Source organism: Anopheles stephensi, chromosome 2 (genome assembly GCF_013141755.1).
Source record: "Anopheles stephensi strain Indian chromosome 2, UCI_ANSTEP_V1.0, whole genome shotgun sequence".
Lineage (NCBI taxonomy): Eukaryota > Metazoa > Arthropoda > Insecta > Diptera > Culicidae > Anopheles > Anopheles stephensi.
Window position 1 is genome coordinate 35,866,209 of NC_050202.1, and position 15,065 is coordinate 35,881,273.

General features: G+C 43.2%; 2 protein-coding genes and 1 long non-coding RNA gene across 5 annotated transcripts in view; 2 read left to right on the forward strand and 1 right to left on the reverse strand.

The window, feature by feature from the left end:
• LOC118504914 overlaps nucleotides 1-9,679 on the forward strand; it is a 23,130-nt gene extending 13,451 nt beyond the window's left edge. Inside the window, exons 2-3 of one of the 2 annotated variants that reach the window (XM_036039988.1) lie at nucleotides 12-1,283; nucleotides 1,417-9,679. In XM_036039988.1, the coding sequence (XP_035895881.1) occupies nucleotides 3,928-9,210 (5,283 nt within the window). In that variant the 5' untranslated portion in view covers nucleotides 12-1,283; nucleotides 1,417-3,927 and the 3' untranslated portion in view covers nucleotides 9,211-9,679. Of the gene's footprint in view, nucleotides 1-11 lie in introns of both variants that reach the window. The other variant, XM_036039987.1, reaches the window with a different exon arrangement.
• LOC118504915 overlaps nucleotides 1-12,870 on the forward strand; it is a 13,272-nt gene extending 402 nt beyond the window's left edge. The window contains exon 2 of the mRNA XM_036039989.1: nucleotides 11,963-12,870. Coding sequence (XP_035895882.1) covers nucleotides 11,963-12,282 — 320 coding nt within the window. The 3' untranslated portion in view covers nucleotides 12,283-12,870. The remainder of the gene's footprint in view (nucleotides 1-11,962) is intronic.
• Nucleotides 10,800-14,056, reverse strand: LOC118504917. Of its 2 annotated transcripts, none has more exons than XR_004905369.1 (2): nucleotides 14,000-14,056; nucleotides 10,800-12,781 (listed from the first exon to the last, which is right to left on the reverse strand). It is a non-coding gene; the product is annotated as an uncharacterized LOC118504917 (long non-coding RNA). The 2 variants fall into 2 exon arrangements; XR_004905370.1 differs by lacking the exon at nucleotides 14,000-14,056 and adding an exon at nucleotides 12,848-13,595.
• Nucleotides 14,057-15,065: the final 1,009 nt, after the last annotated feature.

Below are 15,065 nucleotides of genomic sequence, written 5' to 3' on the forward strand. Positions count from 1 at the left end.
GCACGTACCAGGTGTTGATAATCCAGCAGACGACGTCTCCCGTGGCTTGAATCCAGATAAGTTGTTAGCTTGTCATCGATGGTGGCATGGTCCACAATGGTTATCAGAGACTCCGGAAAATTGGCCTAACGATCCACTTCTACTTAGGGAAACCGTGGTTTGTGAGGAAGAACGATTGGCGACATCACGAATTGCAGCAAGCTCAATAGTCTCTGATTTCCGGAACACACTATTCTCACGGTTTTCGATCTACCACAAACTTCGACGGGTTATCGCATATTGCTTGCGATACATTCAACGGTTACGTGAATACAAGAGCGTAAACAACCAAGGAAACGTTATCATCAGCACTCATCGATCGGTTAAGGAACTGATCGCAGCGGTGCCACTACTCACCGCAGAGGAACTTCAGAGGGCGGAATTGCGATTGTGTCATTTATCGCAATTAGACACATTTCACGATGATCTACACAACCTCGGACATGGCAAGGATATTTCTCGGACTTCGAAGCTGAAATGGACTTCTCCATTTATTGACTCACTTGGTATCCTGCGTGTTGGTGGCCGGCTTAGGAACGCAAACATACCCGATGCTACCAAACATCCCATCTTACTGGATGCAAAGCATCCCTTGGCATCACTTCTGGCTACTGCGTACCATTTGAAATTACTTCACGCTGGATCGCAACTGTTACTGACGTCCCTTCGCCAGAAATTTTGGATAATCGGTGGAAGAAGTTTGTCGAAGATCACATATCATCGATGCCAAGTATGTTTTAAGGCCAAACCAACGCTTGTGAAACAGTGCATAGCCGATTTACCGTTATCAAGGGTTTCGCCAACTATACCATTTGCTGTTTGCGGCGTGGACTACTGTGGACCAGTTCTGTTAAAGGCAACAATGCGGAACAGGAGTCCCACAAAGGCGTACATAGCTATATTTGTATGTTTTGCAACGAAGGCTGTACACATCGAGTTGGTGGGAGATCTCACCACAACTGCGTTCCTCGGAGCACTACGTCGTGTAGTCGCACGTCGTGGAAGGATTAAGGAGCTACACTCGGACAACGCGACTACGTTTAAAGGTGCATCACACGAACTCAATCGGATCTACAAAATGCTGAAGTGCAACGAGGACGATCGTGCACAAATCTTCAACTGGTGTGCAAACAACGAGATGTCTTGGAAATTTATCCCACCACGTGCACCGCATTTCGGCGGTCTATGGGAAGCAGCAGTGAAGGCGGCCAAGAAACACATCATCAGAAGTATCGGAACCATAAGTATCACTCAAGAAAGCATGTTAACACTCCTAACCCAAGTCGAACAATGTTTGAACTCACGCCCTTTAACTCCTTTATCTAATGAACCATCGGATTTAGAACCACTAACTCCTGCTCATTATCTCATTGGTAGAAGTCTGCAAGCTGTGCCAGAGGTAGACTACAGTGAGATACCTGATAATCGTCTGAAGGAATACCAGAACGTTGCAAAAGAACGTTCGTAACATCTGGTCCCGGTGGATGCCTGAGTACCTTCAGCAATTGCAAGCCTGCGCCAAGCACTGCAAGGGTGCCTCGGTGATATTGAAGGAAAATATGTTAGTGATTATTAAGGAGGATAACGTAAATCCTACGATGTGGCCAATGGGTAGAATTGTAGCGTTACACCCGGGCAAGGATGGCATAGTGCGTGTAGTGACACTACGTACAGCGTCAGGGAAATAAATTGTTAGACCAAGCGTTCGTTTAGCAATCCTTCCGATTCCAAACGAGGAAAACACATCTTAATGTAGACACTTTTAATGTTCAGGAAATAGTTTCATGAAGGTATTCATTCGGAATTCAAGCAAATTAAAAAGAAGTTCCTTCTTTGGTGGCCGGAATGTTAGGATTTGCATGAAATATCGATTTGCATGAAGTATCAAATTGCATGAAAGCTAATTGCATGAAGGATTAGTAAGTTAGGTGAACTAATTATTATAAACGAACCATAGTAGGGAATAAGAATTGAATTATAATTGACCAAGAATAAACAGTTGAAACTGAACCTTCGGCGGGACAACACTACACGTTTCACGAAACAAAGTGCGAATATCGAACAAATATCTTAATGAGTGGGCAACCAAACAAGAGATATACGGAAAGATTTTTCAAACAAAGAGCTTCTCTCTATCTTTCTTTCTTGGCCTGCTCATATGCAGCACGTCTAAAAGACCTGACCACGTGTTCAATCAGTTTCCAGGAAACACGTTGCATGGCTGTATTCCGTCATCCACGGCTGCTTCTGATCTTCCTCAGATCTTATTTAACTTGATCCAGCCAACGAGCTTGCTGTGCTCGCCTACACCACGTGCCGAACGGGTTGCCGACGAGCAACTTCCTGGTAAGACGTGAGTGCGATATCCTCAACACGTGCCTCAACCAACGTACCCTTGCGGCTTTGGCAACCGTCAGGGTGTCTGCATCGCCAAACAGCTCAGCTAGCTCGTGGACGCCCTGCTCGCACAAACCCGCCGCTATAAAATGGCGAGAGCATTGGTGTCCTCCGCAGCATAGTCCAGGCCTAGTGCCCGTAGTGCCGCACAAACTACCAAAGAAAGCCCGTAGTACCCGCCGCTCGAAAATGGCAAGAGCATTCGTGTCCTCCGCCAGCATAGTCCAGGCCTAGTGCCCGTAGTGTCCAGCCGTACTAGTATGCGATATATGGCACATTTCATGCGTTGTAGGATTCTTTTGGATCTCAGGAGTTTGTGGAGACCGTAGTAGATACGATACTCCTGACCATTGCGTCTCCGGTTGTCACTGCTTACATTGAAGTCCGAAAGTTGGATCGTGCAAAGGTAGCAAAACTCCTCTATTTATTTGTTATTTATTTACTTATTGATTATTACGGAAATATGCCGTATTGTCCGTAAAACTCCTCTAGTACCTCAAGATTTTCACACTTCACCAGAGCGATGTTGAACAGAAAATAGGAGAATTTGTCCGCTTGTCTCAGTCCACGATGAGATTCAAACGATTCCGACAGCATGGTCGGTATGATATCGTAGGCTGGCTTAAAGTCAATGAACATGTGGTGCGTAGGGATCTGATGCTCCCGGCACTTCTGGAGGATCCACCGTAGTTTGAAGATTTGGTCGGTCTTGCATTTTCTCCAACAAATTCTGATGGTAGCTTCCGACGAAATTTGAGGCAAGGCGCAAGTTTTGCAGACGAGTATTGTAGGCAGCAATTTATGACTGTGATGGCTCGGAAGTTAGCACAGTCCAGTTCGTTGCCCTTTTTGTACACTGGGTGAATGACACTCTGCTTCCACTTGTCCGGTAGTTCTCCTGGTCACAAATCCTGACAATCAGCCGATATATGATAGCGGCAAGCCTCTCCGGGCCCATCCTGAAAAGTTCTGCGGAGAGCCTTTATTGACCAACTAGAAATTTCAGATCATTACCTTACAAGTGCAGTATTGCTACTACACAAGCTTACAAAATCGAACAAGACAGCCTGCAAATAGGAGCTCAAGACCATTAAATTTCTTTCACGTAGTCTGGGCTCTTAACAGCCTTCACAGATTTTACTACTTCTACAGCGCTTAAGCTGTCGGAGAAGATGAAATATTCGCCAGGAGTACCAGCATTTACAATTATTAAGGCGTAAAAGATTGCGGCGAGCACCGATATGTGAATTGAGCATAATCGGCATAGTTGGAAAAAAGCTTCATATTTTTATTTACTCCATAACCCTACTCTGAGGAGGATTCGTCAGAAAATTATTGGTCTGTATAAATTGGCAGTATAATATGGTATAAAAGGTTTCCATGATTTTGCATTTAGAATGTAAGGGTTAATACGTAAATTATATAGAAAAAGGGTTTTTTTAATGGTTGTAAGTTTTTTTTATTTCCAATATTTTATGCTTTGCTTTAGATATGGGAGTGAACAAAGAAAATTCCCCAGGAAAACGGAAGCCATATTCAAACGACCGACCAACTCCAACCACGTTTACGGCTTTTAAATTAGCTGCCGATACTGTATGTACAAGGACTACACCTCAGCATGGCATGTCATATCAAAACGATTGCACAATGTTGGTTGTACTTCGCGCCTATAAAATGAACCAAGATGTTGGCAATTTCAACTTTAGAATCACACTCGAAGACCCACAAGGAGGCAAATTCGACGATATTGTGCTTCATTGGCCACTAGAGAAGATATCATTATACATGCAGTGCAAGCATAAGGCATCAACAGATTCCACAACTCCAGAATCTACAACCACACCGGATACGTCAAATAAGGAAACAACCGCACAATATTATTCAACCCAAGAAACCGACGCACAAATTTCTTCAGCTCCAGAGATCACATTACAAAATTCTACAACTCAAGAGACCGTCAACACACCAATCTTGCAGAACAAGAAACAGAAAGCAGAACAGTTAATTGTACCAAATGCATTTCTTGCACCTAAATCACCATTTTCTATTGCTGTGCACTTTAAGTCATTTCTTGAAATTGATCCCATCTTCTCGAAGAATAATTATTATTGTTTATGTACCAATGCCGTTATCGATCCAGATTTAAGGATTGAATACTTTTCAGAGTTTAATCCTAGCACGCATTACATATTCTCATGCTATCAGGACCTTGATGCAAAGTTTTATCAATTCAACATCCACAACCAATGGGCAAAACTCAACGAAAAGCTAAGAGATACTAGCCTAAGCTATCTGGGAACATTATTAGCTAAATCTATTCATGGCCAACAAACGATGAACAGTAATACTATAATTTGTAACCTGTACGCTGTTTTAGTTAACAGCATAATCGAAAAATCAGACCAAATCATTGCAGTTTCTTCGCCCCCAGTCCAACACACGTACAAGTTTAAAGAAGCTTTTCAACATACGGATAAATCTTCAGCCTTAGGTAAAATTCGTGAAGCATTTCTCACGGAGTACAAAAAGCTCCTACCTAAAAACGAATCTAAAGACAACGATGTTTGGAACGATATTCGACAAAAAGGAATCAAGATGGACTTAGATTGTTCGATGGCGGCTATGGAAGATGCGTTCAACTCGATGAACAACCAAAACTCTTATTTCACAAAGGTTGATGAAAAAATTGCGCAGTTTTATTCCGAGTTTGTGTTGATTTGCACTCCTGATGAAGAAATACTTCGCCGTAACGCGAAGCAGCTTCTTGCCGAATTGACAGATATTGAATCAGACATTGTTTTTGATACTCTGTGTACTTCAATATTTGAAGTCTTGAAACACAAAGAAGTGTTAGAAATAAACTCAAACTATGTGAATACGACATTTCAAAAACTGAAACGCAACATTTTTTACACTCAATTGAAAACATCAACCAAGGAATACATCGCAACGTTAGAGCAAAAGTATCCTCATGGTTTAATCGATCACAAATGGTTGGAAAGTTCTTGCTTCTTCCAATTTCTTTGCAATAAATCTGCTTTTGGAACTTATCACTATCGTAGCTCGGTTGATTTGAATATCAGCGCTATGATCATACTAGAAACTCTGAACGTACTGCAAACTCAATGCTTATTTATTTTTGAATCCAACTACCATCAAAGCAAAGCGTTGGAGGAAATTCTTGAAAATATCTTTGAATATAATGATTCAGGTCTGGGTTCGGCGCTGTACATAATTGTTGTTCTAGACATGCTCGTAATAGCCAATTACAATTCATTAGCTGAGATGACACGTCGTCTTGAAGAAAAACTAAACAATCATAAGCATAGGCTCATAATCTTGTCGCCACTCACAGCGAAGGAAGAACCTTCGGAAAAATCTTTACTAGTACGCGATCTTGCTCAAGAGGCACGAAATCAGATATTCCTGGACAACAATCAATTATACTTCTTTGGTTCATCCACTTCAATTGAAAGTATGGTACAAAAATCAGACACGTTATCCTTTATGTTCAAAGTTTTGGATTATTACGCGGAAACAAAAGCTACCGATAGGACAAACGTTAATAGGCACAACTACGAAAAGATCAAATGCAGCTATATACAACGAGATGTTGAACCTTACTCTCCATCAAGAGCTCTTGTTGGCCATTCTAATCGGGAGATCAAAAAATGTTTTGAATATTTAAAAGGCTCAATTGGACATCAAACATACACTTTTGATGAAATGATTCACGCATTTCATGAGCCTGGTTGCAAACCAGTATATGTATCAGTACAATCAGCTCTAGCCGAAAAAGAAGAACAACATGACATTACCAATCTGTTTGATAACGAAAACAGGAATAAATGTAAGGTTCTCCTGAGCGAGGCTGGTTTTGGAAAGTCAACTTATTTCACTTGGCTTGCGTGGCGTATAGCGGATTCTCAACCATCACTGTTTGTCGTGAGACTAAACGCGAATGAATATTGTTCCATATTTGATAGATTAAAGGAAGATCAAAATCAGCTTGGCGATTCAAAGTTGATACAAATACTGTACCGTTTGGTTTCTCTCGCGCTTGCTGAACCAAACTTACTGCAAGAAGAAAGTAGAGAATTGGGCGCAAGCTTATTGTGCTTCTCCAATGGGCAAGTCGTGCTCGATGAGAGTAAAACAACATGTCTACCTTTCGAACAACTCTTTCTCTTGCGTCTATTCTGTAGCAAATTCAATGCAAAGCAACTAGTCCTGCTATTGGATGCGTATGATGAAATAGTTCCCGATTACACTGACATTGTAATCAAGTGCTTCGCAGGGTTCAGCAAGTTTGATGGAATACGTAACATCTATTTTTCGAGCCGGCCATACGAGTTTCAGGATGATTTTAAGAAAGCTATTACAAATTGTAGAATCTTCCAGCTGAAACCGTTTTCTCATTACCATCAAATACTATCGCTACACAAACATTTATTAAGCGAGGTGACCGAGTATGAGCATTTGGAAAACAACTTTCGACCAGCTGTGTTGAGCGCTGTGTATAGTACTTTAATCAATCGTTTGGACGATTTAGTAAGTGCGCCACTCTTACTGCATTTGGCAATTGACTCATTATTACCAATCATCAGGCAGCATATAAACTTTTCATCGAACACAATTTCCCGCCTGGTTTTTTCAAACGTCAAACTTCAATCATTCGAAATTATCAAGTCCTTTGTAGATAAAAAATTGGAAATATTACACATAGACAAATCCGAGTTGACCATGGCCGCAACTAAGAACATCCATGTTAACCGTAAAATTAAACAATTCAACAAACAATTCGAACGAGTACACGCTATAATGGCAATATACGTATTATTCGATAAAAAATATGTCGATAAAATAGTATCCAAGCAAGAACTACTAGACATCATGGAAGAAATAGAGCAAGGAGATCAGAAGACCGGAATCATAGTCGGATTTAAAAATAACATTCCGCTCTTTGCTCATAAAACTTTTGCGGAGTATATGGCAGCTTTGTGGATATTCAAAAACCAGCATAAACTCAAAGATGATTCTTACTTCAAATCCCAAATGTTTTGGATGCGAGGCTTTGATAGAATACGCGAATTTTTCAATCAGATGGTTGTTAGAAAAAATGATAAAATGGACATTCACGTGGCTGTTATGAACAAATCGTTGGAAGAGGTTAAGGCGATAATTGAAAATGATGCTTCGCTCGTAACCGCCAGAGATTCTGGCGGTCGGATACCTCTGCTCTTAGCTTTGCAACACGATAACCATGACATCATGCTGCTACTGCTGGAAACGATGAGTTCGATCAATAAGATCGATCTGATTGATGCAAGAGATGATCTTTTCCACTGGAGGGCATTAGACTATGCTTTTGTCATGTGGAACAAAAATGCCATTAAAGCTCTTTTAGATTTCGGAGCAAGTATCAACATATCTACACTATGCGCACAACTGTTTTCAAACGATAACGACAATCTGTTGATACAAGCATATCATTATGTCAATCAATTAGCATCTGCTGAGGATCGCAAACACTTATCCGAATACACAGTGGATCATTTGTTAAAGGAAAGGAAAATTGACATAAACGATAAACGCGAACGTTTGGAGCAGTCAACAGCATTGCAGTATTGTATTGCGAAGAAAGCGTACGAACTATTTGAACAGTTTATTCTACATCTAGACAAGCCTGAGGAATATTTGTCTAGCATGGGAGACCAGCTCATCAAAGCCGCACTCGCCAAAAATGCGTACAACATTGTATGTTTTCTTGTCGATAAATTCGATTTGCATCCGCCACCAAAACAGAACAAACTCAGTCTGTGTGCAGCTCTACTATCAGCCATTGAGTTAGGTCGTATGAGATCATTTAAGATTTTTCTCGAGCAGTTGTGCCTTCTTCTGAACATCGAATGCGCTAGCGATACAACGATTGTTGTGGACGATGTCTTCGAAAACATCAAAACTAAATCATCCGACGAAGCTAATGACAAGTTTCCAAAGAGTTGCTGTGTACGAAAGTCCAAAACTGTACTATTACCGTTGCCAGAGTACAGCGACAAAAATGTTTTTGAGAAAGATCACCTTTTCGAAAGTCTTCTGGCCAGAGCAGTCCATGTGGGAAATGTGGCCATGATGAATTACATCGTCCAAAAATTTCAAAAACCCATTACTAATAGAACTATTGTCACGGTCATGCGTTTAATGCCCAAGGGTAAACGATTGATACATGATCAATCTATTAATGCTTTCAAATTTCTGCTGCACCAAACAACCGATCTGGAGAGCATTGACCAGCATGGTCGAAATTTATTACACATGACCATACAAAATGGCTGTTTCTTCATGGTGCAGTGTTTAATCGAGGCCGACTTTGACCGCACAATGATCAACAAAAACAAAGGATGGAATATTTTCCACTACATTGCAGCAAGTGAATCAAGTCATAATAATAGGGCATTCAAGTTACTTGAGCTCTGTGAGTCATTAGAGCATTCAGATCTAATTCAGAGTGTCGATGTGGCTGGCAATAGTGTTTACGAGACGGCAATTATTCATAACAATTTTGACATTGCAAGAGACATGATTGAAACAACTTTTATTGATTCAGCAACATTTAGAAAAGAAGACTTTGTGCTAGGATCTGTTGAAAGACTTGTGGAAAAACTTGACGAATTCAAAACGGTTTTGGATTATTTTAAATATTTATTTGAATTTGGAGATATTATGTGGATGAAAGCATACAGCACAATTCGAGCAAGCGTACTAGTTATATGAGCAGCTTTGCTTACATCAACCTTATTTTCTTAAATTTACTTACAAGAAATTTGAATAAACCTTACATGGTATTGTCAGGTGATCGAGAAGTGAAGATAATGATTTAAGTCCCCAATTATGCGAATAAAGCAAGAATTAGTAAGATCGATGAATAATTTCACAACGCAATAAAATATACATGTATTGGAAATTGAGATATGTACATGAAATCAAGAAAAAATGTATATAATTTGCAACCTATGACTACAGACGAATTGGATCGATGACGGATTATCAATAAATATCGCTTTACTCTTCAGGCATGTTTTAAATATTAGGATATTACCGGCCGTGGAAGTCTAACACTCATGACGCTTAGGTTTTATTCGCTGTGTGTAACCAAAATCTACAAAAAAAAAAAAAAAACAAATAAAATAAACTGGTTCACCGATTTAGAAAAGGAATTGGATTTGAATCAATTTACCCTCAATTTCAATTTAATCCCTGAGGATTTTTACCTGTTGCGATTGCAACACAACCAATATAAGACGCTTTCAAAATGAGGACCTTGTTGTATACATCAATCGTCAGTCAACGTCAAGACGCTGATGACATATACATCAGTTTCCATGATATCAGGTTAATGCTCTACTGAGTAGATGAAGCTAACCAAGTTCATAGGAAAGACTACAGCCTGAGGAAACCTTTATACTCGAAAGGGCCTGGCCCATTCTCGGCGAAGCACTTGCTTGAGCTGATCGAGACTTTGGTATTTTTTAGTGCCAATCTTACTTTCCCGAATACCCCCCCCAGGCACAATAGTTCAACGGGATGGCATCTTGTGATTTTGGTGGCCCTTGTACGGTAGAAATGAAGCGAGGGATCTCATTTCGTAACCATTATATTCTACCATGTCCAAGGTCTGCGGCCAAAATGTTTGCGCACCCAGGACTTCAGAGCTCCCTCCAAAATATTTTCACGGTAGAGTTGCGCATTTGTTTTAACCCCATTGTCGATTAATACGAGCGATGAGCGATCGGCTGCCGGCGGTTACGGCAGACCACACCATCACCATGGCTGGCTTTTTCTGCTGGATAACTCTTTTCCATACACCACTTTCGGCAATTCACCACTTTCGACCAAGCGGAGCAACACTTTGGTTCTTGTGAGATGAACTTTTTGTTTTTTTGTAAATCGGTAAGATCTTGCAATTTTTGGAATTACAAAGGCTTTAGTCCTAGCTCATTTTACAATATTAGCAGAATGTTGTAGCATATCTGCTAAACATCATACCATAAGTAAAACCCTCTGAAACAAAAACCAAATGTGCACTGTTTCCAAACCAATGTTCGACGATCAAACCTTAGGACAATAGAGCAGGATTGGATCGCACATGGTAAGTTTTGTTTCTTGAGGGACGGCCTGGCCATATTGCTTGCTCATAGTTAGTAAGTCAGGTTTTTTTCGCTTTCTTGATCGCTTTTATCTTTCCTTGGGCCGGTTCAATGCCTTGGCTTCAAATTTTATGCCCTAACATTTCAACATTCTTCATTCAATAGAAGGCCTTTGCCTTTTAGTACTCTCGAAACATCATCTAACACTCTGTCATGTCGTATGGTGTATGGTGGTTTATTATGTCGTCAATACAATTCACAACGTTTCTATTAAATTTGGCCAAATTGTGTTCCATAATACACTGGAAATTTCCCGGCGTAGCTACAATTCCAAATAACAATCTTTTATATCTTTTTATATCTTTTATATTTTTGCTATTCTCGTGCAGTTATACCTGATGGAAAAGGTATAGAGAATTAAGGAGGTTTGGGCTTCCTTAAAGTCCAAACGAGAGAATATTTTAGCCGTGGTGAAGTGTTGCTCACTCATGATGGCCTTCTTTGCTCTACGCATATCTACACATAGGCGCAAATCACCATTGTTCGTAATGATTGGAACTAAAGGAGACACCCGTTCGCCTATAGACACCCGGTCTGTCTATGGGTATTTCAACTCTTACTTCTTTTATCTTTACCTACTAGTGATTGTTGGTTTCCCTTTACGACGTAAAAACTTTGTGAAAGTTCTGTTATTTTTCCTGGATCTTCTATTTTTACATTTGCGGAAAACTTTCTCGAGGCTGTCCGCGATTTTGGTCTATCCTCATAGCGAGGGAATGTTTCCACACATTCCTCTGTCTCACCACATACCTCACCGCTTGACATGCTTTATTCTTATGCTTGCTCTTTAACTCACATCATCTCTTTGGCATCAGTGATGTTATAAAAAAATTTCCAAGCGTTTCCTTTCTGTATTACCAATTGCATGCTTCCCTCCATTCCGTACACGCATTTTTGTACCCGTCTGTGACAGTGGAAAACGAGCTCTTCGCACTTCCCACTGTCCCCGTCCGGCTTCCGCGTCTAGAATTTATTGCTTTCAAAACCATCATGTTGTTTTGGGCAGAAAAAATTGTTCAGCTTCTCTATTACAGCCAATAATGACCTACCTACCCGTTGGAAACTTTGTAGGGCTCCCAGGCGGCTGCAACAGGCGTTGAGAGGTGCGGCGCTCGAGGCAGTAGGACACCTCCTGTCATTCCCCAGCGGGTTGAAGGAGGCTATGGCGACCTTACATGCGCGGTTTGGCAGGCCCGATTTGATTGTCGAATCCATGACCGAGAAGATCAGGAGGATGGCGCCGACAAAATTTGAAAGGTTGTCGACTGTAGTTGAATTTGGGTTCGCAGTAAAGCGTTTGGTAGGAGCGATGACGGCATCTGGGATACGTGGCTACATGTACGATGTAGCATTACTGAAGGAGCTGGTCCGGAAACTGCCGCCCGTCTTGTGCATCGATTGGGCGCGTGCGAGAAGGCATCTTTCGGAGGTCACACTGATAGAGTTTGGTCGATGGATTGGCGACCTGGCGGAAGATCTCTGCGGCGTGATCGACGTGGTTGCTGTCACGGGTGATAGTGACTCGAGACGCCGAGCTCCAGAAACACCCGCCAGCGCAACCCGAGCGACGACAGCCGATCGGCACCCGACGAGTCCATCCTGCTTATTGCAACGCGACGCAAGAGGATTTTTCTGGTGAACCAGCATCGTCGATCGCAGCGTCCTTCCCGTCGACTTGCTTTCTGTGCGGCGCGAACTGTCCTTCGCTTGCCCAGTGTAAGCGGTTCCGAGGAACAACGGTTGCTGCCAGGAGAGCTTTTGTGAATGAACGCAGGATATGTCGAAAGTGCCTCGGGTACCATGGGGGCAGATGCGGCGTAAAGGCGCCGTGTGGGGTAAATGGATGCGGCGTGCAACATCATGAGCTGCTTCACGTAGATAACCGGACACACGCCGACCTTGACGAGCGCGATCTGCTCGGCGTTTCAGGTAAAACCGTTGACGCTGATGTAGCTAACGTTCTTACCCATTCGGGACTGAAGGAGAACGCGCTCCTCAAATAAGTACCCGTTACGCTGCATGGACCTGGTGGGCGCATAGACACGTTTGCCTTCCTAGACGACGACTCTACGCCCACGTTTGTGAAGCACAGACTGATATAGGAACTCGGACTTACTGGAACGCCGCATCCGCTGTGCCTACAATGGAACAGAGGATGAAGGAATCAGTGAGATTGTCTGTACGCATATCGGGTCGAAACAAACCGGAAACGATCTACGAACTATCAGAGGTGCACAACCTCAAAGAGGCTGCTCTTCCAGCACAGTTCGTCAACGTGACTCAACTGTCGGAAAAATAGACTGATCTGAGAGGTCTTCCCGTCACATCCTACGTCCGAGCCGTACCTCGCGTCCTCATAGGCATCGATAACTGTAATATGACTCGAGTGCTTAAGAGTGTAGACGGAAAGTGCAACGAGCCGGTCGTCTCGAAAACCCGGCTGGGATGGATCGTCTACGGGCCTTGCGCAGTGGCAAGAGTAGGCCCGGGGGCTGACGATGGGACGAAATGGGCTAAGACGCCGGACCTATCGGCACAAGGGCGATGGTTTAGCGGACCGCCGTTTCTCTGGGGACCGGAAAATGCGTGGCCTGCTCGCGTCGACCCGGAGAAAGACACGTCGGAAGAGCTTCGAAAGAGTGTCCATCACCACCAAGTTACAGAACCGCTCATCGTTCTCGACCGGTTCTCGAAGTGGAAACGGGTGCTTCGTGCCGTAGCGTTTGTAATTCGCTTCGCGCAGAATATCCGTCGTCGCGTCACGCCACAGTGATTGGGCCACTGACCCAAGATGAGCTAGCGGAAGCCGAACGGGTGATAATTCGGGGCATACAACGAAGGGCCTACAACAGCGAAATCGTCAGCTTGCGCAAACAGACCCCGCAGAAGCATCCGTGGAAAAGGGGGGTCGAAAAGAAAAGCAGCATCTATAAGCTTTCGCCTATTCTGGACAACCACGGGATCCTGAGAGAGGGGGAAAGTTTGACGGAATGCGTAGGCATCAACGAATCCTCACGGAACCCGATCATCCTTCCTCGGCGAGATTACGGAACCGATTTCATTATTCGGGAGCAACACGAAAGGTACAAACACGGCAACCACAACACGGTTTTGAGCGAATTAAGAATGCGGTACCACATCCCTAAACTGCTGGGGGAATATCGACGCGTTAGAAGAGCTTGTCAGTGGTCCAAAGTGAACAACGCGCGACCGGAGCCACCGCTAATGGGTAATTTACCACAACAAAGAACGGCATTTGATCAGCGGGCCTTTTCCTTCACAGGGATCGACTACTTCGGCTCGTTTTTAGTAGCTGTCGGTCGCAGAGAAGGGAAGCGGTGGGGGGTTATATTCACCTGCCTCACGTCGAGAGCTGTACATCTCGAGAAAGCGGCGTCCCTCACCACAGCGTCATGCATACTGGCGTTTCGAAGATTCATCGCTAGACGTGGAAAGCCCCTAGAAGTGATCAGCGACAGAGGTATCAACTTCATCGGTGCCTCTCGTGAGTTGAAGAAAGCTTTGGAAGAAGTTGATCACGACGTTTTGATGACCGAGTTCTACGGACCGCGGATGAAGTGGACATTTAAGCGGGTTAAATGCGGGGCGCCTCACTTTGACGGCTGCTGGGAGCATTTGGAACGTTCCGTGAAGAAGGTACTAAATCAGCTCGTGTTCCCCAAGCGCCCTACGGATGAAGTAATGCTGTCAACGTTCACAGAGATCGAACTCATCCTTAATTCGATACCACTTACCTACGTGCCCCTGAACGACGAACTGGCTGACCCTGTAACACCTAATCACCTGCCCCTTGGGAGCTGTGATGGAAGCAAACCACCAGCAGTTTTCTTTGATAGTCCCGCTACAATCCGGTCATCGTGGCGAATGGCGCAGCATTCATCAGATTTATTATGGAAGAAATGGTTAGCAGAATACTTACCCACACTTACCCGACGAACCAAGTGGTTCGAACCAGTGCGACCGATCGAACTAGGTGATCTAGTTGTGATAGCGGATAACAATCTTCCAAGAAATTGTTGGCCGAAAGGACGAATTGTCTCAATAATACCTGGAAAGGACGGTAGAGTTAGGCAAGCTACGGTACAAACGAGCAGTGGAACTTACGTTAGACCCGCGCACAAATTAGCAGTCTTAGATGTATCAGCTTAGTAGAAGACCGCATGGCAAGAGTCGAATACAGGATATAGCGAAAGTGACAAACAGCAAACAAACAAACAAAAACACACACACACACACACGAAGCTACTGACAGAAGATGGGAAGTGAAGCCACGGTTTGTAAAGTCGTGAAAGAGAGGTGCGTCATCGCGAAGATCGGGTTTATAAAGTCGCTAAAGAGAGATTGCGTCATTGCGTCAGGATCAGTCAGGAACCGAAGTTGAAACCAAAGTGTACAAATTTT